Source organism: Alligator mississippiensis, chromosome 5 (genome assembly GCF_030867095.1).
Source record: "Alligator mississippiensis isolate rAllMis1 chromosome 5, rAllMis1, whole genome shotgun sequence".
Classification (NCBI taxonomy): domain Eukaryota; kingdom Metazoa; phylum Chordata; order Crocodylia; family Alligatoridae; genus Alligator; species Alligator mississippiensis.
In genome coordinates, this window is record NC_081828.1 from 184,826,223 (window position 1) to 184,852,502 (window position 26,280).

The window sequence follows — 26,280 nt, forward strand, 5'->3', positions numbered from 1 at the left end:
AACGCTAGTTTCCAAGGTATTTTTCAAACACTAAGCTCTGAAGCCTACAAAGGGTGCTTTGGGACTTATTGTTAACATCTTCTCCTGCCAATTTTTCCTGCAATCTGTTTTGGCAATTTGAAAGTGTAGTTTATGTTTGAACAAGTAAACAAGATTAGCAAATGTGCCAATAGATTCCATATAAGGAATTGTTACTCAAATGTATAATGACAGCCAGGTTCTAATCTCAGATGCACACCAAACAAGCACAATCTGATCATAATTTCTTTTTTCCTTTCAACATGGAGAGAGGACATGCACATGTCAAACCTGAGATGGAACACTATCTCCTATTCTAAGTATCTTTTTGAGGGACAGTGGGGGGAGGGGAAGAGAGGCGAGAGAAAAATCAGATGATTCATTTTAGGGGCAAATTCTGCCCTGTAGAGTTTCATAAATGAAATTGAGGAGAAAATGCAACCAAGAGCACATCAAAATGTGCAACAATTTGCATAAGAGATGAAACAAAGATGATCTTACATGAACAGATTTTGATTTAAATGGAAACAATTTGCTACAACTCAAAATTTATTTCTAAGGAAACTGAATATTCACATCACAATTTAATCATCAACCAATGTTTAAATATTATTTTTTGTAAAAACGAGACAAGAGCATCTGTTAATTTAATTCCTGGTATGTTAGGCTGATATAAAAATGGGAGTTTGGGATTCTAATTTTTTTTTACTGTTTTTGAAGAATAGATTCAAACCAGCCCTTTGCCTCTTTACAGAGGACATGGGCAAGGACATCACAACTTGGTTTTCCAGCCACTGAAAGGCTGTTTCAGGCTCAATATTAGGAAAAACTTCTTCAAAGCTAGGGTGTCCAGACTGCAGAATAGGCTCATCCAGTGGTGGTGCAATCGCCTACCCTGGAAATTTTCAAGACTAGACTTGGATGTCACCTTGCTGAGGTCACCTGACTCCCAGTTGTCTTTCCTGCCTGGTGCAGGGGGGCTCGACCCAATGATCCCCCAAGGTCCCTTCCAGCCTCACTATCTATGAATCTATTAAACCACTTATTTTTATGTGATTGCCATCTCTTTCCCAATTCCAATCCATTGTGTGATATTCATAGATTCATAGACTCATAGATGTTAGGGTCGGAAGGGACCTCAATAGATCGAGTCCGACCCCCTGCATAGGCAGGAAACAGTGCTGGGTTTAGATGACCCCAGCTAGATGCCTATCTAACCTCCTCTTGAAGACCCCCAGGGTAGGGGAGAGCACCACCTCCCTTGGGAGCCCATTCCAGACCTTGGCCACTTGAACTGTGAAGAAGTTCTTCCTAACGTCCAATCTAAATCTGCTCTCTGCTAGCTTGTGGCCATTATTTCTTGTAACCCCCGGGGGCACCTTGGTGAATAAAACCTCACCAATTCCCTTCTGTGCCCCCATGATGAACTTATAGGCAGCCACAAGGTCGCCTCTCAACCTTCTCTTGCGGAGGCTGAAGAGGTCCAGGTGCCCCAGTCTCTCCTCATAGGGCTTGGCCTGCAAGCCCTTAACCATAAGAGTGGCCCTTCTCTGGACCCTCTCCAGGTTATCCACATCCCTCTTGAAGTGTGATGCCCAAAATTGCATGCAGTACTCCAACTGCGGTCTGACCAGCACCCGATAGAGGGGAAGTATCACCTCCTTGGATCTGTTAGTCATGCATCTGCTGATGCACAATAAAGTGCCATTAACTTTTCTGATGGCTTCATCACACTGCCGACTCACGTTCATCTTGGAGTCCACTAGGACTCCAAGATCCCTTTCCACTTCCGTGCCACCAAGCAGGTCATTTCCTAGGCAGTAGGTATGCTGGACATTTTTCCTCCCTAGGTGCAGCACTTTGCATTTCTCCTTGTTGAATTGCATTCTATTTTCTGCACATATGTCCAACCTGTCCAGGTCTGCTTGTAGTTGTTCCCTGCCCTCCGGTGTGTCCACTTCTCCCCACAGTTTTGTGTCATCCGCAAACTTGGACAGAGTACACTTCACTCCCTCATCCAAATCGCTGATGAAGACATTGAAGAGTATCGGTCCAAGGACCGAGCCCTGCGGGACCCCACTGCCCACACCCTTCCAGGTCGATACTGACCCATCCACTACAACTCTCTGGGTACGACCCTCTAGCCAATTCGCCACCCACTGGACTGTGTAGTCATCCAAGTCACAGCCTGTTAACTTGTTCACCAGTATGGGGTGGGATACTGTATCAAAGGCCTTCCTGAAGTCTAAGTAAACGACGTCAAACCCTACTCCTGCGTCCAGGTGTTTTGTAACCTGGTCATAAAAAGAGACTAGATTAGTCAGGCATGATCTACCCGCTATGAACCTGTGCTGGTTTCCCCTCAGCATAATTTTTCCTGCCAGGCTCTCGCAAATGTGAGCCTTGATAATTTTTTCAAAGACTTTGCCAAGGATGGAGGTGAGACATGTAGAAGACAACTAGGTAACTACTTTTATAGCTGTCAGAGAGGAAAGCTATGGATATAAACTTATTTCTGTTTATCCGTATGTGCATGTTTATGTTTCTATTTATGTTAAGTAAATTCCCTATCTTGAAATTGACAGAATACTTACACTGGGCAGACATTAGATAGAACTAAATAGATGTAATGCAGGCACATACTATGAAAGTTTCTATATGCTATCCTGTTTATCCAGCCATGCCAGCAATACTTCTTTACTTAGGCTAGCGGTTCTCAAATTTTTTAAGACATCAGGCACTCCTTGTTAGGCTAAAGGCATCCCTCCAAAAAATGCCAGCTCTTCCACTTGACTCATTTTTTTTTACTATGGAAATATAATAGAGTAATTCTTCTGTTGCAAAGAACTCAGATTGTGTCAGAATGTTTTTGACACTATGGACTCCTATTTGGAATGTCTGGGTTTATCTTATGAATCATGCATAGGAATTTGCACACCTAACAGTTGCTAATATTGCATAACCTCTTCTAGATTCTGGGGTTTTCCTTCATAAATACAGTCCCTTCCATCAAACTGTACCTGTTTGACTTTTGTTTTCTGTTTGACAAGCATTTATCAGAAGCAAACCTGAGAAAAAACTTACCATATTTACCTGAATCCAAGACAAAGTTTTTTACCCCCATTCAACACAGAGAAAGAAACTCCTCATCTTAGATTCAAGTACAGGGGGGGTGGGGGGGGAGGGGGGCAGAATATGCAGCTCTGACTGCTGCTCCCCACAATCACCTGCCCCCTGCAGCCTCTGCTCTTCTCCCCACTGCCCCCTCCTTCCTGCAGCTCAAGCATCCATCTGGGGCCCTGCTCTAGCTCAGGTCAGGGAACAAGGAGCATATCTGCTGCCTCCAGCCCAGCCACAAAGCAGCAGCAGCAGCTCTGTCCCAAACTCCAGAGCCAGAGCTAAAGATGCTAAAACTGCAACAGCTGCTGCATGGCTGGACTGGGGCCAGAGCTACCACAAGCTCTGTGTTCTCCATCCTGGGACAGAGTAGGGACCATCCAGAGCTGGAACTGGAAGGAGAAGTTAAGTAGCTGCAAGGTGGGGAGGGTAAGAGCAGAGTCTGCAGGGAGAAAACACTGGACACTAAGAACTAAGGACACTAAGAACCAAGGACTTTATATGCTTCTATGGCATATTATAATCTACCTGACTCCTGAATTCTTTCCACACATGAAAGGTGAGAATGGCCTTCCTCCCTTTGATAGACCTTGATTTCCCAGTCATCAGTTTTGTTTCTTCTACTAATTGTATGTCTGGTACCCCTGGCAGTTTCTCTCACCCCTTTCTACAACTGTTTTTTTTACTATGCGGTGCTTGGCTTGTTCTAGTCAGGCCTGATGAAGAATTTCTTGCATTTAAAAGCTTGTCTACCTGTATCCTAACCATACATTTGGTCCATTAAAAGATAGATATCACCCTAAGAAATCCTTGTCTCATAATTTTACCAGCTCACCAGCGTGGCTACATCACTCTTAAACTACCATTCAGTTTCTAAGAAACTTCACCCTAATTTTTGCTCTGTCATGGACCTGTACTTATTCTATTTGTATTAGTCTGGTCTAAGCACTTCAGTGCCTGGTTTACTGCTATGGAAATAGTGCTCAAGACTCAGATTTAACATCCCCTTTTCTTCCTTTGTCCACATCATATTAGCTTTTCCTTTTACGTTATACTTTCATTACAACCAAGTAGTATCTTTATCTAGTGTCTGTAGCATGTAGGAGTCAGATCATTATGAGAATGTTCATGAGTGCTGCAGGACTTACTATCAAGACAAAAGAAAATGTTTTTTAAAGATCTCCTTCTAGTGAAGACAGCTATGCACAGAGCATGCTCACTTACCCACTCACTGAAGTTGTTGCACTTTTGTTTCAAAGAGAATCTTTGGGAAGTGTCTGGTACTTGGCAGGGAAAAGTCAAAGAACAACTAAAAATCAAAACATAATATTTAGTAATTTTTTATTTCACTATATTAAAAACCACACAATTTTAGTAAGCAGAAAGAACTTACCTTTCAACCATCTTAATTTTAATTAGATCCTTAATCTAAACTGTTAAACACAAAGTACTCTGTGGAGAAAAAAAATCTGTAAAATAGTTATTCCCTAATTAGTTAAAACTGAATGCAATGCACAATTATCCTTCTACAAAGTACTGCAGTATATCTAAAGAAGTTTAGAATAAGTATAATTGATGCAACTTAACCTTTACCATACATACATTTAATTGCATTGTACCCTTTAAAATGAACAGCTACTAAAAAAGTTCTTTGATTTCAAGTCTACCTGTCATCTATATGTATAGAAAAAAAATGTCACAACACTTTTTAGCAATGAAGAAATGAGAGGTCAAAATCCAGGCATTAACTGTATTCCCCTCCAAAGACAAAGGAAGCTAGAAAATAAAATAATCGCAACCTAAACCAACCCAAACTTTTCTATAATGAAAAGAAATGCTAATGTACTGCATTCAACAGTCAGTCAATATGGTAAGTTAAGCACCAAGGTCCTGGAGGACAACAGATAAACCGTTCTCCCCACACAAAAAATAGAGCAGGACAGGTTCTTGAAATTTTAAAAACATGCATGTTCCACATCAGAACAAACCTTTCACATTGTTTCAGAGAGAGAGACAAACCCCAAATTAAACCAGTCAATGTCCTGGTGATGGCAGATACCTGGAATGTGGTAGACCTACCTTTTTAACTTCCCAAGTGAGTGCCCTATCCTTTAACAGCCAGGTATATAAGTGGGTCAGTTGATCTTTCTTCTGTCCACTTCATACAAATCAATAAAAATTATTGGAGTAGGGTTTAATACTTTCTACATGAGTGCTACACCCACTGTGCTACAGAAGCAGTCAGTTTCTGTCACTCTTCCCCTCTTTCTGGTCTATTTTTTTTTTCTTTAAGTGAAACAGCTCTATCAGGAGACACTGATAGAGACCCTAGACCAGGCTTGTCCATCATATAGCCCACGGGCCACCATGCAGCCCTCCAAGCTGTTTTCTAAGGCCCAAGGTGCTGCAATGGGAAATGAAAGTAAACACTGTACTTCCGTTTTTGGGGGGGGGGGGGGGATGCGACATCGAATCCTGTGAGGTCTTTGAACATGGCTCGCCGGCCCACTGGGTGATAAAAAGTTCATGATCCAGCCCCACATTCAAAAATTTTGAAAACCCTACCCTAGACCAAGCAAGCCAATATAGCCAGGTGGTTAGAACACCCACAGAGGATGTGGGAGACCCAGGTTCAAGTCCCTAGTCTGAATTGAAAACAGAGTAGTTTAGACTAGGGACTTAAACTTATGACTCCTACCGCCAAGATTAAAGTCTGACCCACTAAGTTAACTCTTCTGGGATGGTCTCTCTCTCTCTGTTCATAAATTGCATCCTAGGCAACAAAATCCTATCCTAATGGAAGTTGCAACAAAACTAGTATGCTTCCATGTTAGAAAATTAGCTGTTTCTAATGAAAAATCATTTTGCCTAAAATTTCCCAGCCAATGCTACTCAAAAATATTTTTTCTTACAAGTAAACCAACTTTTATGAAAACATATTTCATCAACTATGTCCTCCTGGTGCTGTGCAACCATCTTGTTTTATGAGTAAAATAAATTAAAAAATACATTGTTTTTAAAGTTGCATACAGAGAAAAGCTCTGGCAGGCAGAATTACCTAAAGGAACACATATTCTAAAAAAATATCTGGTGGCTTTTATAATTATATACTGTAACAATTCTCCAGCTTGTAAAGCCAGCTAAGTCTCCTATATAGAAACATAAATAAACAAACTGGAAATGCCCAAAAGACTTGGGAGGTTAGGGACCATTTTTGGTGTTGAAGGTACTATTTTGCATTAATGATGGTAAGAGAAGATACATGAAAATATTTTGCATCACTAGTATTTCTTGTTCTTAATTCATCTTGCAAGGCATTTTCCTGGATACTTTTTTCAAAATTAAATATTAGAATCTTCTTGTATTCTAGAACTTCATTTTATAACCTATGCATATTTTGAGAATTCTTGTTAAAAACTGTCAAACAATAGATACAAAAACATTAACACATATTTTTGCAAACAGGAATATTAAATTAAAAAGTACAATGCATATAAACCTTTGTACCATAAGCATGTATTATGAAAACCTTTGATGAAAACTGGAGAGGTGAACACACATTGCCTACGTGCTGTGTAAGTGTATGGTATAGACTGTACACCTTTAAGAATATAACACACGCAAGTCAGTCAGCAAATTGAATTTCTTCACCCTCACAAACATCATCCAAAACACCACCAACCTACAGTCATGCCTTTTCTTACACATACTATTTCTCTGACCTGCCATTACTGTAGGATATAGTCACATACATTACTGATTTGTTCCTGAGTCCTTTTCAGTCTTTGTAATTCAGGTGTATCAGTCACAATGCTGAATCCTCTTCCTTTGCTTTCTTCAAAGTCTCTTTTGTATTTGACCTAAAAAACAGAAAACAGATTCATAGGTTGCATTTGCTCTTTTTTTTTGTTTTTCCAATTTAATTCTAGGAATGATTGTTTTTAAGTGAATAAAACACTCAGGGGCCTGGAATTCCACTCAGGTGTGGAATTAGGAACAGAGGCAGCACTGCAAGCTTCCATTTAGAATATATGTTACATGTACATTTTAGTCCTTTGCCTCCATCCAACTTATTAATGGTCCTGTTTTGAATTCCAGGATCTAACTTTGTTAGGAGTGGCTTTGTGGCAAAACTATGAAGATCTTCATAGAAATATAGAAAAGAGATTTGCAGATGGTTATAAATCTACTCAGGCATACTGTATTCTGTAACATGAGGATACTTGCCCAGTTTACTGGATGATGCTGAGCAAGGGCAGAATCTCCCAGTGTTGCGACAGTTGGTAGCACTAGAACCATCTTTATGTATTTACCATATGCCAAGTCTAAGGGTTTCTGTAGTGCTCAGATTGTTTGGCTCTGAAGGTTAAAAGCATTTTTTGATTGAGAATTGTTTTCTCTTCTAGAAAATCTAAATATGTGAGAGTGACTTTCCTATGTTTTTATATGAGAACTTCAGGATGTTGAAATATTTTTTTATTCCACTTAAGGGGGGGGAAAAAAAACCCAAAACCTTTTTATATGGCTTTTCACAATTTACAAAGTTTTAGAAATAATCCCAAAATTAAGATGTTTAAATGATACATATTGGAACTTGTGTATTTATTTTACTTGTGAATATGAAAGTGCTGTGAACAGAGATGTGGGTTTTCCGCAAAATTTTGAATTGGGAAATGTTTCCAGAAAATTTTCAATGCCCTAAATAGAGCGAGATCTGATTTAGCATGTTTAGTTGACTTATATTTAGTAAACAAAACTAAAAAAGTACCCCCATGTTAATTTTATGTCCCAATAGTCACAAGTATTTGAACTGAAATATTTGATTAGAAAAAAAAAAATAAATAGTCAACTTAATGTGCTTTTAATGTTTATATTCAAACAAATTCAAAGCTTTATGTGGAAAGAAATTATTGGAATACTTGTAAAAATGTAAAGAATACACTGACGAAGGGTTTTTGAACCCGAAAGCTTGCTTAATAATTATTTTCCAACTATTTGGGTTGGTCTAATAAAAGATATCAAATTCACCCAAGGAACCTTGTCTGACTATGTCCTTAGACCAACACGGCTACAACCTAAACCCCTGAAAGAATACACTATAGCATGAACTTCCCTTACATTGTTTGTTTAAATTTAAGAAAAAAAAGAGAAGGCACTGAAAACTGTTGACACACTAAATTTAGCACACCCAAAGAACTGTGCATGATATGCCATGGTTGTCCACTCATCTACAGAGTTTAACTCTTGTCCACTGAGGTCACTGCAGCATCTCCAGATTCATTGTCACTATCTGTAGAATCACTTGCACTACTTATTAGTTCCAGTTCAGAATTAGATTGATGCAAATATGATTCAGAACTACTTGAACCACATTCTCTTTTGCTAGAGGATGGTTTTACCAATGAGTCTATGGGCAAGGGCAACTTATCATCACACTGCATCCTCTTCACTAATTGTGCTTGACTGATTCTTCAGAAGCAAGAGATTTTGAGAAATAGAAACAAGCTTAGTGGTGCGTTTATTTATTAGTTTTTCCTCTTTTTTTGTCTTGATTGAGCTGAAAGCCTTCTAGTTCCATTCACAAGAAGCTGCTTTTGGTGGAATGCTTAAGATCCTTGGAGCAATCGTGGACAACAGTCCAGTACTATAGTATCTCTTCCACCTTGTGAAAGGAGGCATTCTCTGTTTCCTGCCAAATTATGTCTTTGCTCCAAAGTTTTTCTTTTGCACGGTACTCGGCAATGTCTGTCATCATGGCTATTTCGTCGATATTGGGGACATTCTCAGCTACTTCTATAATTGTATCAAGAGCAGTAGATAGTTCATCTTCCGATAAATGTTGTCCTCTGTGTTGAGGATCCAAAAAGTTTGCTGCCAGAGGAACTAGATGAAAGCAAAACTCAGATCTCTTAATAAACATTTATTTTACTATTTCTTTTTTGGATAGAGATGAAGAAGGCCAAAGCTTAATTAGATTTTCATTCAGTTATCTGAATATCTCTGGAATATTTGAAAGGCTTGGTGCATTTCCTTCAAGTTTCTTGATAGCCACTGAAACTGGTAGCAGCAAATTGAATACTCCTTGAACTCAAACCCAGAACACATCATTGTCGAGAACCTGCTTCCGAATGTTCATGGGAATACTCTGGGATACTGTGTTATCTATTGAAGCACACTGCAGACAGTTCTTTGTGCGCAGCAGACTATGTAAACACTTTGTATCCAAGCTCCATCTAGTTCCTCCTGGCAATAAAAGTGCACTTTCCTTTCCATGTTTCTTTTTCTGTAATTTCTTCAAAGTCTGATTAGCAGCATGATGATTGTTCAATACCTTCACAATTGCTTTGCCATTTGCCAATATTGTCTTCATTGTATTCACACTTACTATGTCCTTTGCCAAAAAATTCAACCCATGAGCAAGACACCCAAATACTATTAAACGAGGATACTTTGCCTTTAATATTTGCCATGCAGCTTTCATGCTACTCATATTATCAGTTACAAGGGCTTATTATCTATTATGTAATTTAAAAAAATATATTGTTAAGCCTAAGCTACTTTAGGTGCTTAGTGCAAGCAGAAAATCAGGATACAAATATTTTAAATAAATAATAGTCCAGAGGTGCATTAACAACTTTTTAAATTATAATGTTTTAAAACAATATAGATGCTAGTCTATACTGTGTGTTGTTTAGCATATTAATGTGTTTACTTGCATGGGATTCCTGAAATAGACTTTTCTCAGATGATGCTGTTCCACCACTTTGTTGTATTAGCTTTATGTATATGGCTTGTATTCTTTCAGGACAGTTTCTACATGCTATTATATGTTTCTTCATTCTTGTTGATTTGTTGGCATACTTCTGCCCACAATATTTTCATCTACCAACTTTCTTCCTTCCTTCAATGGCTTAAACTTCACTATAATGATGCTACACACTATATTTTTTTCTGATTAGTCATTATGATGACTACTTCAAACCGGAAGCACTAAAAACTAACAGACCTTATGCAAACACTTCCAACTTTCCCAACTCAAGAAAAGAAATGAGACACTGCTCTGTGTGTTTGCTGAACTGAAAGTGAAACACAAATTAATCACAGTTCTAGTTTTGGTTTTGCTTTCACTTGCAGTCTGAGATGAAATAAGAATTTTAGCTTTGGTTTTGATTCAACCTGCACAGCCAATTAGGTGAATTCATAACTAGATTTTTGGTTTGGATTATTATGTGACTGTATTTACCCACCTGTTTACAAATCAATAAAATATATATGTGCGCTTTCACATATTTCCTTGGGATAATCACCTGAAAAACATTAATTACAACTTTGACACTGCCAAGCTTGCCTAATATTGCATTGGCATCCATTCATTGTTACTAATTAATTTTATGAAACAATGAATTTTTAGAAATGGAAAATTTTCCATGGAAAAATAAAGCACTGGAAAATTTTCCGGAAAATTTCCCACCCCACATATCTGGCTGTGGGAAAAAAATTAAGGTTAAATTAATTGTAGTTCCAAATTTCTCAATCTTTTTCTTGCTTACTGCTTACAAAACATATATGGAATATATGTTCACACATGTAACCTAGAGCACTAGAAATTACCTTTTAGACGTTAGTTTATTTTGTTGTTTCCTGCAATTTTTCTTCCTATTACTCTGGATTCCTATTTCATTTTTTTCTATTACTTACATTGCTGGAAATCAGATTGTGGATCAGTACTACTGTTGCCCAATCGAGTTAGTAAGAAACGGGGTGGTTGAGTGGATCCAGCTTCTTGGTGCTATGCATGCATTTGTAGAAGTTTTATAATACTTGAGATGGGTTGGAATGAAGGATTATCTTTGGAGACTAAATACTTTATTCACATCTTTACTGATGGATAAAAAGTATTACAATATACCTACAGTATTCTTGTTTTGCTTTCTGTGTTTTAGGACTGCCTTCCTGCTTTCATATGCTTTCTTAATTATTTAGGAGCTGTTTGTCCACTGTTGGAAATGATGCTAAGATTAAAGATGAGTGCAAAAATGTATACCAGTCGTAAAAGCTGAGGGTTTTTTTAGGATTTTAAATTAGTGTATTCTTCTCACATACGGGTGGCAGTGGGGGGTCAGATGGACAATTTTTAGAAATGAAATATGTCAGTCCTGTGCTAATCGATGGTTTTGTCACAATGCCAAAACTTACTTGCAAAACTTCCAGAATCAGGTCTGGATCAAATTCAGAACACTTTACTGTTTGTTCCTGGATTAGGTTTCTTATACAGAGAAAGACAGTGAAGGCCGTTAGTCTGGATTCTTCCTACTAACCTCAAGCTGAAACTTTAGAAAGGTTTAACAAAAACCTCTAGTTGGGCCTGTTGAAGATGCAGTGGCTTGAATCTTAGAAATATGATTTATTATTAATCACGTCATCCTCCACCCATGTAGTGTCGGATTATTCCTCAGTATTTTTTCTTATTAAACTTAGAACAATATGAGCAATGGGATCTTTTCAAATTGAAAACAGGTTTAAATAAGATGGCTTTTAATGGGAGGCATTGAAAAACAACTTTTGAATTAGATGCTTTTAAGATTTAGTTAAAAATGGATCTTTTAACATTAAATGTAAATTGTAGAGTCACTGAGTAGTTGACAGTGTTTGGGAATTACATTTAAGACAAGTATGGCACTAAAAGAAAAAAAACCTTCTTGATTTTTTTTGTGTGTGTGACTTAGCATTATGTTTTGAAAATTGATTGCAAAATTTCTGTATAGTGCATTTATTATGTTGTTATTCATATTTTTGGGTTTTCTAATTTTTCACACCCATTGTTCACAGGATATTTTAAATCATCTTTAAAGCTATGAAGAAATATTATTTTAGTACTATATTTAGTACTATACGCCTGGAGGAAAGCAGAGTGGATTGGGCTAGATAAGAAGAGTTCTAGGCTGAAGGAGTGAGAGCAGGCTGGTAAGAGAAACAAGATGGTGGGAGCAGAGTATCAGTTCTGCTGGAGAAAAAAATGTTGAGGGTGGATGAGGAATAGTGGGAGGCTTGTGGTGGTTGGACCAAGAGGACCAGAACTGGCATCACTGTTTGTGGGTTAGGGGGGGAATAGGGAAATGGAGGTAGAAAGGAGAGAAACATAGTAAACTAGGTGGCATGAGAAAACTGATGTAAGAAAGAAGTTAGGGCAAGGCTGGGTAGATTAAGATGGGATGAAGAACCTACAGTAGGGGAGTTGGACTGGGAGTAAGCTTTGGTGACAGGTAAGTGTGAGTGAATTAGGAGCTAAGAGAGGTAACTGGGACTGAGTATAGGGAGGAGGGGAGATCCTAAATTGGGAAGAGAAACTCTGACAACAACCCTGGAGGCACAGTTGGGACTGGGGTTCTTTTGAACATTCAACACACACCAGTTTCACTCTGCGTGCTGAAGGTTCAGTATAGAAGATGCACCTGGATTGGCAAAAAGTTTGTGTTTATGAAACTTGAAGGTTAGCATAATTTGTAACATTCCTTTTTTTGTTGCAAAAGATAGTAGCTGTTGAGTGAGAGAAGCAAGGGACTGCATGAAGAGAAAGGGGGGGTCTCAGGGTTAAGATAGTTGAATTCACCCCTGGAGAAGAGGATTCTATTTCTGCCTTTGCCAGAGTTCCAGTGTAAAGCTCAATAAATCGCTCAATGCAGATTTTGACAGGCAGTCATTATTTGTGATCTTCACTTTCTGGATGCCAAACTTGAGATACTAATGCAGTTGTTTTCAACCTTGTTCGACTCAAGGCACCCCTTTGTTAGTCTCAAGACATGACTTGGAAAATGTAAACTCTTACTGCACTTCAAGGAGAAATCATGAGAGTACAGATGTTCAAACTTTTCTCCCGCAGATTAAAAATGGCCCCTCTAGAAGAAAAATAACCCAGGAACAACCAGGTTTCAATCACTCCCAGGAGAAACTCTCCTGGGAGAAGAAATGTTTGTACATGCTGTGGCTTCTCTCAAAAGAGAACATAGTCCTCCAGTGTCCACCCTCTCCCCTCCTCCCCCTTTTCCCATGGAAACAATGGTTGTGTACACACGTTTAAATAATCCAGAAGAAGTTTCCCAGATTTATTCTCCTCGTAGAAAAACTTCTGCTTCCTTTTGCAGCAGCACAGTCCAACAAAGGGGACACTGTCTCTGGAAGGGAGAGAAAGAGTGGGGATAGGATACTGAAGGACTGTGTTCTCTTCTGAGAGAAACCATAGCATGTACAGACATTCACTTTCCCAAAAGAAACTCTCCTATGAGTAATTTAAACCTTGTTGTTCCCAAGTTCTTTTTCTCTTGGAGCAGCCATTTTTACTCTGAGAGAAAAAGCATGAACATCTGTACACTTATGGTTTTTCCTGAGAGAGCAGTGACTCTCGCAAGGTAAATTGAAGGTCAGTATGAAGCCAATGTGTTGCTTGCTGGACTCTGCTGCTGCAGCAGGGAGCACAACACCCACCCTTCCTGATCCTCATATTGTGCTGCCAGGAAACACGGGTTGACCATGGGCAGTCTGGGTCAGTCAGTCAGGGCTGCACTGTGCACTTCTGTCATCTATCACTAGGCAGTCTAAGGGAGCCCACAGAGCATGCTGAGATGTGTGTACAGGGTCTGTCCCCAGCTGCACAGTGTCAGCACTGCAAGCTCTCCACTCTTCAAGACCTCAGCATTCAATATGAGCCCAGGACAGCAGCAATTTGAGCCATGGTGGAGCAGGCCCAGATTGGCAAGGGGTACAGGAGGTCAGCCCTGGGTTCTGGGTGGCAGTGTCAGACAGTGGAGGGGCTAACTGGGGCATGAGTGTGCTGAAAGTACAGAGCTGGGTGACTAGGTGGCAGGCAGGAGTCTGGCCTTTGGCTGGCTGGGCTGACCGGGTGCAGTTTTACACCCACAGGCAGCTTCTACACATGCAATTAATTGCAATAAATTATGCCAGCGTAAAATAGTACTGTCCCCAACAATAATATCTTACACAGGCCTACGTTAGTTTACTGTGGCCTAATACTGTTGCACGTGGCAGTGACACTTTACTTCACAGATAATTAATCTACTACTTAATAAAGTGCATAGAGCACCTGTGCTGTCCCCAGCAGTATAAAAAGCCGCCCTGGCAGAAACGCTCATGGCTACTAGCTCTCAGGAGCTTCTGAGGCCCAGCTTATTGGTACCTGGGGACACTGCCAGCTGGACTGCTGAAGCAGCCCTGACAGTTCCTTGTACCCTCTACCCACTGCAGCAGTCTGGCAGTGGGGGCTGTTGCCTGGCTGTGACCTGGTGCGCAGCTGCCAGACTCGGATGGGGTCTGCAGAGCCAGTAGAGGCATTTGCCCCTCTGGGCCAGCTGCCAGTGGACTGCAGTTGCAAGGTTGGCCTTTGTGTGGCACTACTGCCATTTGTGCCCCCCCCCCCCCCCCCCCCCGGCCATCTGGGCAACTATCACCTGGAAGATGTTCCAGGTGTGGTGGCCTGCTTTGAACTGTCAAAGCATGCCCTCCTGGCCCCATTTGGCCAGGAGGTCAGCCACAGCCAGATGGGTCCAAGGTGCCAGCTCTGAGCAGGCAGGGTCCTGCCACTGGCCTCCCTAGCAGGAATTCTGGTGTTCCCTATTGGAACACTAAAAAATTCCTGATAAAAATAATCCCAAAGTCACTCTGTAAAATACCCCCAAATCCATGTTCCTCCACAAGTAAAACAAAAGACCACTATAAAGACAGAGAGCAAGACAGAGACAGTGATCAGTTGGACAATGTTTTATTGATATAGCTACAGTGGTAAAGCAAGTCTCTTATAATAATAAAGTAAACTCTAAATACATGTTCCATGAATTCATGAATCCATGTTTTGCTGCACTCCCACAGGGTGATGGCCCCCACACAAGGGGTTTGCCCCCCCCAACAGGGAATTCAGCCCCCCAAAAGGGGATTCGGCCCTCTCACAAGGGGTTCAGCCCTGCACAATGGGTACAGGCCCCCAAACAGGGGGTTCAGCACCCACACAAGGGATATGCCCCCCCAACAGGGGCTTGGGCCCCCACACAAGGGGTATGGCCTACAATGGGGGCCAAATGGCCCCCACAGGAGCTACCACCCCCCTTGCAAGGCCTATATGCCCCACCCCAGCCCCCCAAATGCTGCCCCACCTGGCCCCATCCCCCACCATTTGCTGCAGCCCCCCCAATGGCTACCCCACCCAGCCTCACCCCCCCTAACTTGCACCCCCAGGCCCCCATGGCTACCCCCACAACCCCAGGCACCAGAAAAAAAATGGGAAAAAAAAGCCTCTGTTTACCTGAGAAGCAGGGAGGCTCCAGGGCCTCCTGACAGAGCTCCCCGGGCAGCAGGCCCCAGGGTGGGGCTGCTGGGGCTGTCTCCCTGCTCCGCACTGTGTGGGTGGGGCCCCAGGCAGTCAGACGCAGCCAGACTGCAGGTAAGTGCAGGGGTGGTATTTTTTGTTTTTTTTAAGCTCCTCCAGCCCCCGCCAACCCCTTACTCACCGGCACCAGAGCCCTGGTGCTGAAACATGTTGCCTGGCTGGCCGCATGTTTCAGCACCAGGGCAAGGGCCAACCATAGATATGTTCTGGCAGCCAGAGCATCTCCATGGAGGACCCAGCCTCCAGTTGCCTCAGGGCATGGTCAGCGACTGTGCCCCACTTTTTTAAACATCGATTTTTTTAAACCCCTGGATATCCAGGGGTCTAATTTTCTCCCCATGCTGCAAGTTTGCAGTGCAGGGAATATTTTTTTGTTCCCGCAGGTGCCTGTTGCCTGCCTCAAAGGGGTTTGAGGCAGGGCAAGAGGCACGTGCGTGCTCGTGTGGATACACCCTATGCGTCTATAACAGAACTACTCCCTTTGTGGCCAGTTCTGTTACCCTTCTATACCTTGCTTTGTGGATTCTGGAATCCTTAAAGATTATAAGCATTGTGGAAAGATTCTTTTGCTATTCAACATTGAAGACATAGCCCAACTTATTTCAGCCCCATTCAAGCTACCAGTTGGAGGTATGCTGGAGAGGAGACTATTTAAAATACAAATAGAAACCTAAATAGAAAAACAAAAGTTTATGAAGTCAACAAAATGGGAGCAAGAGGTTGAGCTGTTCATCCTAATACAAGTTTTGGTTTAGTCAAAACTAGTACCCCACAAACTGAACTCCTTGTTAGGTTTTGCCCATTATTCTTGGGGGGAGGGGGGGGTTGGGGGGAGGAGAATGGAACATATCCTGTGTCAGTTTTAAAAAAGTAGTTTTAGACTACTGATATGCAAGAAAATTAGTCCAGCAGATCTGTTCATTTTTTGTATGCTTAAATTCAGATTTATTTTTCAGTTAAGATCATCAAGTTTATTTACGGATTTCTAAAAGTACATGGGGAAAGTATAGCAAATATAATTTTTATTTTGAATGAAATTCCCAAATAATGAAAACACACATGATTATACTGAGAATTACATCACTATAAAGAATAATCCCTCACTCACTGGAACAGTTTTTAGTTGTGGCTGATATGACCTTAGTAAAATAATTTTGTAGCAATATTTAACACTTAAGTAATCTCTACAAATATTACCTACCCCTCAGTGCAGTCAGTCTCTGACCCAAAGCCCATTTAAAGAACATTACCCACTGATGTCAATGGACAACTGGTTCCCAAACTGTAACTGATCACAGTGTCTCAATATTCAGTCAAAATTCTGTAACTACTGTACCTCTTCTATCAGGCTATGTTTTGATATCCTGTATTGAAGAAAACATGTGACAAAATTGCCAAACTTGTGCCTCATTTCCCAAATTTGATAGGTCTGCAGCTGACACCAACATGTTATGAACCGGTTTTCAGATACAGAAATGACCAATTCAGCTTGAACTATATTTCTACATACAGCTGCAAACAAGGTTCTTCGGGTAAGTGTGATGTCTTTTATTAGACCAACTTTCAGGAAGAACAATTTTCCAACTATTTAGTTGATCTAATAAAAGATCACATTTGCCCAAAGTACCTTGTCTGCCTATGTCCTCAGACCAACGCAGCTACAACCAAACCCCCTATATACAGCTGCAGCACTTATCAGAACCTTCCAATTTTTCATTCAGAGGCATTTTAGGTGTTACTGAATAGCAAGTAGATTTCCAATATGTACAAAAAAAACATTTATTTATGATGCGTGATTGATATGGGCAAGATGCCCTTTAAATATATCCATTATTAATTCCTAGTGAATACGCTTGCTTGACTTCTGCTTGAAATAGCAAGGGAAATGTTGAGAGATGCCTTCTAACAAAAAGAAGGAAGGACTGTTAGTACCAGAAGGTACCCTGCAGGCTGAAAATGACAGTTGGGTAAGGAAGAAACAGTTGAGACAGTGGAGGGTAGCAGCAGGACTCACTCACACCCGCAGAAAAAACAGAGAGAAATAGAAAGGAGTGTACAGGTGAGAAATGAATTCAGAACCAAAGTGGGTATTAAAAACAGAAAATAATTACAGAAAAGAAAGATCAGGCATCTCAAAAGAACAGAGACAGATTGTGTATTAAAATTGTTATCAGAGATGTTAGCTAACAACAACAGGCAGATTGGGGAGGGGGCGGGGAATGTTACAAATCATCATAGACCTAAAAAAAAATTTCTTTCCTAAAGGGTAGTTGGGGAAGTAAAAGTAACTGGGGAACCCAAAGGAGACTGTTTACCACTTAATCTGTTCTGAGTTCCTCTATTAAAACTCCCTTACCATGCATATTAAAAGCAATTAATTTTCTTAGCTACCAGTATTAAAGGCAGCAGTCCAACTTTCTTTTAGTGACCAGAGGACTGGAAAGGACATACTGTAGTTACCTATAAAGGAAAAGAGGAAAATTCCCTCTTCTATATCTATCCTGCTTTTAAGTTTGGAAGATGTAGATTAATCATATTATCACTATTTCACTAGAAGATACACTTAAAAAGTGCATTTGTGAAAGTAAAATTGTTGTATACAGTCAGTTTGTGTACAACAAGACACAATGACATATGGGGTTTTTATTTTTCAATTAGAAGAAAACTGTTTCCAGAAAGAGGCTGGTATTGTTTCACTGTGCTTCACCTCTACTTTCCAAGATAACATAGACTTGTGTAAAGAAAATGAAAATCCAGGCTGATTTTTAGTGACTGAATGACAGAAACAGCTACTCTCCATGTATAAACCAACAGGCACTTGTACACATCTAGATTTATTTTCTATAACAACCACTCTAAGAATAACCATACACACTAGATACTATTTTCTGTGTAAAAGCTCTCTTTTTTTTTTTTAACATATCTGTTGAAAACAATATATATATATATATATGACACCTGTAATTAGAACTAAATACATACTGATTTGTCCTACTCAGAATTCAGAGCAGATAGGGGTGCCCTGGCTCCTAGCTACACCCCATTTATCAGCCCTTTAGCAGCAAGTTAGAGCTGTGCAGGTATGAAATGCTATTAACCCTTAACATACAATTGCTCAAAACACTTCCTACTTTAACACTGTTTAACATTTCACAGGTTTAGTATGGTCTAAATGTAACATGTAAGTTCACCCCTTGGGAAGTCTAAAAGGGACAAAAAGTCTCACGGAGTCCTGTCCACACTGTATTGTAGGCACAATTACTGGAATGTCTCAGCAAAATGTATATACTCAAACAGTGAAATCAAGTGAACTAGAAAAAAAAATTCTTAAACAAATTAGCATAGGTCAAGACAGAGTTAATGGATGCAACAGAAGTCCACAAATCCTGTTATAGCCCAAAGTCTGGCTACTAAATTAAGATTAAGGGAAAAAAAAGTAAGATGTATCACAATTTCCATGATGCTTCTATACTTCCATTAAAACGTTGGATGAATGTTACCCTACCAAAAAAAAAAAAAAAAAAATCACATTTCTCTCATATGTTGACATGGTAAGAGCAGACAGTACAAATGGTAACAGCATGGCATGTTTCCCAAATATTTGTTTGAATGATACAGGCCAGAGATGCATTTAATTTGTTGGACTCAGATGAAAACTTGCCCTTTTCATCTATAATTCTTCACATTTCCTGCTGTTGGGGGGGGGGGGGACAAAAAGCACTTCACTGTAAGGTAGAGCCAATGACCTCTTGTCAATTACACAAAGCTAATATTTACTCTGAAATATAGTAAACATTGCAAAATTAGTACAAATTAACCCTGGACCAAATGTAAAGCATCACCACAGTGAAATGGACAATGGCAGTTTCATAATGCTCTATCCCTATGCTTCATCTAAATCTAGAGGAAAGTTGCCACGTAGTGATATTCAAAGATGTGTGACATTGCGCTATTCCCCAAAATACTGGTTTATGATCGTTTTTAATCCAATCATAATACAGTATATGTGTATTAGAAAGTTTTCCCTGCTAGGAAGATTTCCCATTATCCTTCACTTCATATACAGGGACCATCTTAAACAGCTGAATCATCCAAAGCGTGGAAAAGTTTTCAAATGTATTATTCCTGCCTTTCGTTCTGAAGAACCCCAGAAAGCTACACCAGCTATTTTGTATGTGTACTGTAATAGGTGTTCTTGATCTTGCACCATGCAGCAATGACATGTATTGGCACAAAAAGGTTAATGGCCTTTGAAACAAAACATTCTAGACAGATCTTAGAAGTCAGCTAGTATGACTACATCAGAATGAGATTAAGAAAAAGGATCATTAAGAGAGAGAGAGAGAAAGAGAGAGAGAGAGAGGGAGGAAAGTTGTCTGAGAGGAAACTCCAGCTGTTCCAACACATCTTCTGGAAAACCCCTTCCTTCTCACCTCCCTCCTACCTCCCCTTCAGTCTGGTAGAGGGCAGCAAACTACAGACAGACTAGGTGCAGACAGAAGTGACAATTTTTGCCCAATCTGGCCTCTGAAAGCACCCTACAGCCCAGACCAAACAAGTCCATGGTTGCAGAGTGCTTTAAAATGGCCCGATCCCATGACAATTTGAACCCTCATTACATGAGGGTTCAGATAAAGGCACTCCAAAGCAGAGCACCTTCATTAACTTGTGTCTGTGCATGCCAGGAGCAGGGCTTATCTGCACAGCCCAGCACAGCTCCCCGTACTGTTTTCAGAATGGGATGGTAAGAAGGGAACAGAGGGAGCTCATTCTAGGGGTTGCCCAGCCAGTGCTGGATGGTTAGGCAGGTAATTTGAAGCCCCCCTCCCCACCCTCTCTCCCCCAGCATGGGTGGGGAAACTCCAGAATGGACCTCCTTCCCCTGCCTTCTCCCCCTTCCATCCTGAGACAGAACAAAAGCTGGGAGAGGAGGAGCAGAGCTAAGGGAAAAGGCTGCAGAGATGCAGTCTTTCTCCCTGGATCGGTTCCAAGTTGGAGCTCAAACCCCCATCTTCCCAACCCAACAGCTAACACCTATTGGGTCAGGAGGATCAGTCTAACTCATGGGGCTTTTTGTAAAGCACCACGAATTAGAACCAGGATCTGCACATCTGTTTCTATCTTTGTTGGTAAGCAATACAGGCTTAAATTTTCATTTTCCACAGGGTAAGAGTGGGCAAACAGACAGACATTGTTGAGCAGTTTTTCCCCAGTAAGTTCCCACCCCCCATGAGCTCACTGAACTTTGGAGAGCAAAGTTATTCTTTGTTACCTTTTTATTTGATGTCTGAACCACATCTGCCTCAATGGGGTCTCAGTCTATGGCTTGGACTTGTTGGCACTACAGCCATACAAGTGGTCAGTACAATGTAATCACAGTACCAGCCTTTATCAATGCTGGAATTTAGCTTGGACACTCCAGCTGATACATGTACTCAATGACCCACAATAGCAAAAGAAGTCATTCTTAGGTCCCACTGACAATAATACACAAGTACTGAGGCAGGCATTGTATATGATAGACCTTTAAAATATACTATCTAACATATTCTAACTCTAGGCCAGCTCCCAGTACTCAGAAGTATTTTGTCACTACAGGTACCCTACTATTCTATGCTGACTGGCAAAATGTTCCCCATATGAATATAGCTTATATTCTTCTACTAATAGGTTAATCCTACCCCATCTCACCTTGACCAAACCTACCTAAATTGGCAAAAGCATAATTATATATGTATAATTGCATAAGTATCTCTGTGTCTAGGGACTTTTGCTGACACAGCTGTGCCAGTCACAAATCATACTTTATCAAATCCCAGAAAGATAGAGCTAAGCTGGCAGAAGTTTATAATACAGATCTGGGCTTGGTCTAGACAAGGCCCCAGAGGGAAGACTGCAATCTGCTCTATCAAAAATGCTATTTCCTTCTGCTTTAGTGCCTTGCATTAGTAACAGTATTGGTAGCAGTGAGAAAGCTCCCTCCTGGTCCAAGATGCTGGCTTGCCTTGTTGAAATGATCGTTCATATCAGTGCTGCTCTTCCGTCTCCCATCCGACCTACTGGACTTTCAGAGCAGCAAAGCAAGGAACGATTAGAATTAGTGCTTTAACAGCAGGCCCACTGGCATGAGCAACAGTGCAAGGTACCAATACTGCCTTGGGGCTCTTAGCACCAAAGTGGTTTTCGCAAAGGGATTGAAAGATCGACAGAAGAACATGGGAGGAAAACAGTGAGATGAATTTGATGAATAAGGAATGATGGAAGAGAGTGTAAACAGAATAAAATTAAACAGCATAATTTAGAAGTTCAGGATATTCTAGTGACCCAGCACATACACATTCTCTTAGAGACTCTCTCAGCTAGTTTTTCTGCTCCTAAGAGAGTAAAGTTATATTTCCCTTCCTTTCTCTTTGTATCTTTGGCATTACTAGAATACCAGGTGGTTTCACTGTTTGGCAACCATCTGGTCTGTCTTCTCTTTGCTAAACCACCAGTACCAAATAAGACAGAAATAGGAAATGATAAATATTAAAATACACATGATTAAATAAACAGCAGGTACTATAAATAATAGGTACAGCTAAGAAATACACTGTAGTGTTAAACATGTTTTAACTTTCCTGAAAAAAGTCTCAGTTGTAAAAAGTGACATTGCATGTGTGTGAAAGATAAACGTTCACAGGTGAAATTAATGGGTATGACTTTACAAATCAATTATGAGATGTTTGCCCACACTGCTTTAACATTGCCAGCACACACAACACCCATCCTATACTCAGAGTTTTTTAAGCAGTTGGGAATAGATGCTCCAAATAAGGTGAATAAAGAAAATCAGATGGGGAAGTATTGAAAAATATGGTAGGAAAAGAAAGAACAGTAGGATCAGATCTGCAGGTGAATATTCAGGGTTTATGTATATGCATCTTAGAAAGCAAGGCAAGAAAAGACAAATTTGCATTACTTATTGATAATACCACTTCCAGATATAGATGACTACATAAATCACTGAAAAAAGTGTCCCATTTTTTGTGATCATCACAATCCCAACAGAGAAATATAACTCCATGCCTTGTTGCTCTATTATTGATTCTAAATGTGGAAAGTTTATAACGTCAATTTTCAACAGTCCATTAAAAATGGACCTGCAGCATCTGCAAGCTCGTTCATGTGTGTGAAAAAGAACTCTCATTTCTATAAACATAATTAGGTGACATATCACTTTTGTACATTAGTAAGCAAGCCCACAACAGATGTCTCAAAAATTTGTGAGCATCTTTTAAAAAAATCTGGCTCAAAACACACACTTTTTGTTTTCATCATTTTAGTAATGATGAGAAAAACAAAGTAGGAGCAGAAAAGTAGCACTCTCAGCAAGGCCAGGCAAAATTTAATAGGAAATCTCAAGGAGAAGATGCATGTTGATGTATAGTGTGGGCCCTAATGACCTACTGGCATTTGCCCTTGTGAGTCTTATTTCAGCTGCCAGGAAAACCAGTAGATGAAGAGAAGGTGAACTGACAGTTGTATTTCACTAGGTTGTTCAATGTTCCATAAATGTCAGCCTGGAGAGGAAAAAGGCTCTTCCAGAAAGAAAAGCATCCTATTTACCACTGCATGTATACTAGAATTCTTGGCATAATGTTCATTCAAGTGCACTAAGTACATTAAGAAGATTAACTATAGACCTATTCTAAGATAAATGTTTGCCTAGACACTTGATTTATTCTGTCACCAGATCAACCTTCTTCCCATTTCCTCTATCAAAGTAGTATTTAGAAAACCTTTGCTTCGCTTGTATCTGGTATCTAAATATCTAAGAGATATAGCCCTTTCAGATTTCTAATCACTTGGCTCCTAAGGCTGGTAATAATTCAAGCTAACAGCAGTAATGATACATAAGAGAGAAAAGAGGGAAGATGCATCATATCAGATGCAAAGCCATCAAGAAAACTTCAGAGAGAGATTACAGGATAGAAACCCACAAAGTACAGCAATGCTGTTATAATGCAGCATCCATACAATGCTCTGACTACACTGCATTGGCAAAGTGAAATCCTAGATTATTTAGAGGAGTCAAGCATAGGACAATGAAACAGGCAGATTGTTTTCCTAGGGAGAACCTAACTATTTAAAAACTGGCTAATAAGTAACCATGTGTGGTGCCTGCTGTCTATCACAAGTAATTGTCCATGTGCAGTCAAGAATTTGAAAGGCCAGAAATTCCAAAATACACCTCACAACAACATCAAACTCCTAAGGTATCAAGTCCAGCCACCAGGTATCACAGGCGGCCGTGTTATGCAATCCCTATCAGAAACTGACAGCTGTATCTTAAAAATCTTGGCGCCTCTATTATTATTGGAAGGTTGTTCCAAACTCTCACTCCAATGGTTACAAATCAGATGATTTACAGTCCAAATATATCCATGCTACTTACACCTATTTGCTAGTGTGCCAGCATTGTCTTTTCCTTAAACAGCTCTTCTTCTCTGCAGTTGAGGTGCTTCTCATCACCTCTCTCTCTCCTACCCCCACACCAGATAAGATAAAAGACTCCCTATGCCTGACAAAGGGTGACTGCACCTGAAAGCTTGCTAAAACCTTTTTTTCATCTACTCAGTTTGCCTAATAAAAGATATCACATCTACCCAAAGAACCTTGCCTGCCTATGTCCTTAGAGCAACATGGCTACAACCAAAAACCCAGAAAAATATTTTTTGATTCCTCTCATACAACAGACTCTTAATTCCCCTAGACTCTGCATCTGTTCCAGTCTCAGTCCATCTTTCTTGACCACAGATGTTCAAATTTGTACAGACTGTTCCAGATGAGACCTTGTTCACAGCCTTTAATATTTCCCTCCTCAAAATACATTGTTGTGTCCTAGGATCTCACTTGTCTTCTTCACATCACATAAGAGACTCATAGACATCTTCGGATCAATTTACATAGGTAGGACTTTTCCCTTCTCCGTTGTCTCTACATGGTTTTGCTCCCATATTGTGAAGTACTACATATTGTTATCAGATATTCCTGTATGTGGAGATATAGTTCATGAAAAATAAGTATAACCTGGTTGTATTTCAACAAAATAGAGAGTCACTTTGGTGAAACGGAGTTAATCAATACATATCAAATAAAGATCATCTTATTAAAATTCTCCATGAAGCTCATTTAAAAAGTCCTCAGAATTTCTTGGTTCCTGGTCTCTTTGATGTGGTAATTATTAAAGGGCTATGTGTAAACAATTCAAGTCCTTGAACAGTGATTTCATACCAACTCCAAGGCTCTCTCTAGGGGTTTTTCATGTCTCCTGTTATTTGAAAGTTGAGAATCATTTACAAACACTCCAGGCATACTGATTATTGCTTGTCAGCAGAATATACCTGCATGGTTGTAAAGTTTGTTAAGAAGATGCAAAGTTTCACTATTCAATTATAGTAAGAAAAACCTACCAACCAGACTGAAATCCTCACTTTCTAACATTCTAAGATTTCCAGCATTATTTAAAGTAATTATCAACAATACTGCACCTCTCTTTAATGGCATGCTCTGTAAACTTAAATCTACTTGGACTGACATTTAAACATAACACAAAGTCTGTTTTTTTCTCACTCAGAAGAGAAAAAAATAATCAGCGGGTAACCATTCAGCATTGTTGCCAATATATTTCATATAATACCAATCCACATAAATAATGACAGATGTCATAATCTAGATGGAGCCAGCCTGGTGGCACAACAGCTTTCTATAACCTTTTCCACATTTAAACCTTGGTTTTTAGATGCAAGCAGATTCAAGAAAATGGCCCAAGCTGGTAGAAAGTGAAAATAGAAGCACCTCTGCTTACTTTTTTGTATCAGAAGGGTATGTGCTGTTTCTACTATTCCTAATTAAATTCTATCTGATCAGTGACACATTTCAGCCTGATCTCCATCACCTGCGCTACAATAAGATTGACACTAAGATGTGGGGCGAGGTAGACACACTTGAAGGGAGAGAGAGGCTGCAACTAGATTTAGACAGACTACAAAAGCGGGCAGATGAGAATAGGATGGGGTTCAACATAGACAAATGCAGGGTGCTGCACCTTGGCAGAAGGACTCCACAGCAGACATACAGGCTGGGGAGTTCCCTTCTTGAAAGCACAGAGGCAGAAAGGGATCTTGGAGTCATTATTGACTCCAAGATGAACATGAGCCGCCAATGCCAGACCACAGCCAGCAAGGCCAGCCATACCTTGTCATGCATCCAAAGGTGCATCTCAAGCTAGTCCAGAGAGGTGATACTCCCCCTTTATGCGACTTTGGTCAGGCTGCAGTTGGAGTACTGTGTCCAGTACTGGGCGCTGCACTTCAAAAGGGATGTGGCCAGCCTGGAGAGGGTTCAGAGGAGGGCCACCCACTTGGTGAGAGGGAAGCAGGACAGGCCCTACGAGGAGAGACTGAAGGACTTGAGCCTGTTCAGCCTCAGCAAGAAGAGGCTGAGGGGGGACCTGGTGGCTGCCTACAAGCTCCTCAGGGGAGATCAACACCAAATAGGCAGAGCCCTCTTCTCCCCAGCACCACCTGGAGTGACAAGGAACAATGGTCATAAGCTGATGGAGAATAGGTTTAGGTTAGAGATCAGAAGGCAATATTTTACAGTTAGGGTAGCCAAAATCTAGAACTAACTTCCCAGGGAAGTGGTCCTCGCCCCTACCTTGGGCAAATTCAAGAGGAGGTTGGATGCTCACCTGTCTGGGGTCTTGT

At 40.4% G+C, this 26,280-nt stretch overlaps 1 protein-coding gene across 3 annotated transcripts in view; it reads right to left on the bottom strand.

Annotated features, from left to right (window-relative positions):
• Positions 1-26,280, bottom strand: part of NEBL (nebulette) — a 486,921-nt gene that overhangs the window by 254,584 nt on the left and 206,057 nt on the right. For 2 of the 3 annotated variants that reach the window (XM_059729062.1, XM_014608963.3), the window contains exon 4: positions 6,888-6,995. In XM_059729062.1, the coding sequence (XP_059585045.1) occupies positions 6,888-6,995 (108 nt within the window). Of the gene's footprint in view, positions 1-4,359; positions 4,445-4,528; positions 5,574-6,887; positions 6,996-26,280 lie in introns of those variants that run through there. The other variant, XM_059729063.1, reaches the window with a different exon arrangement.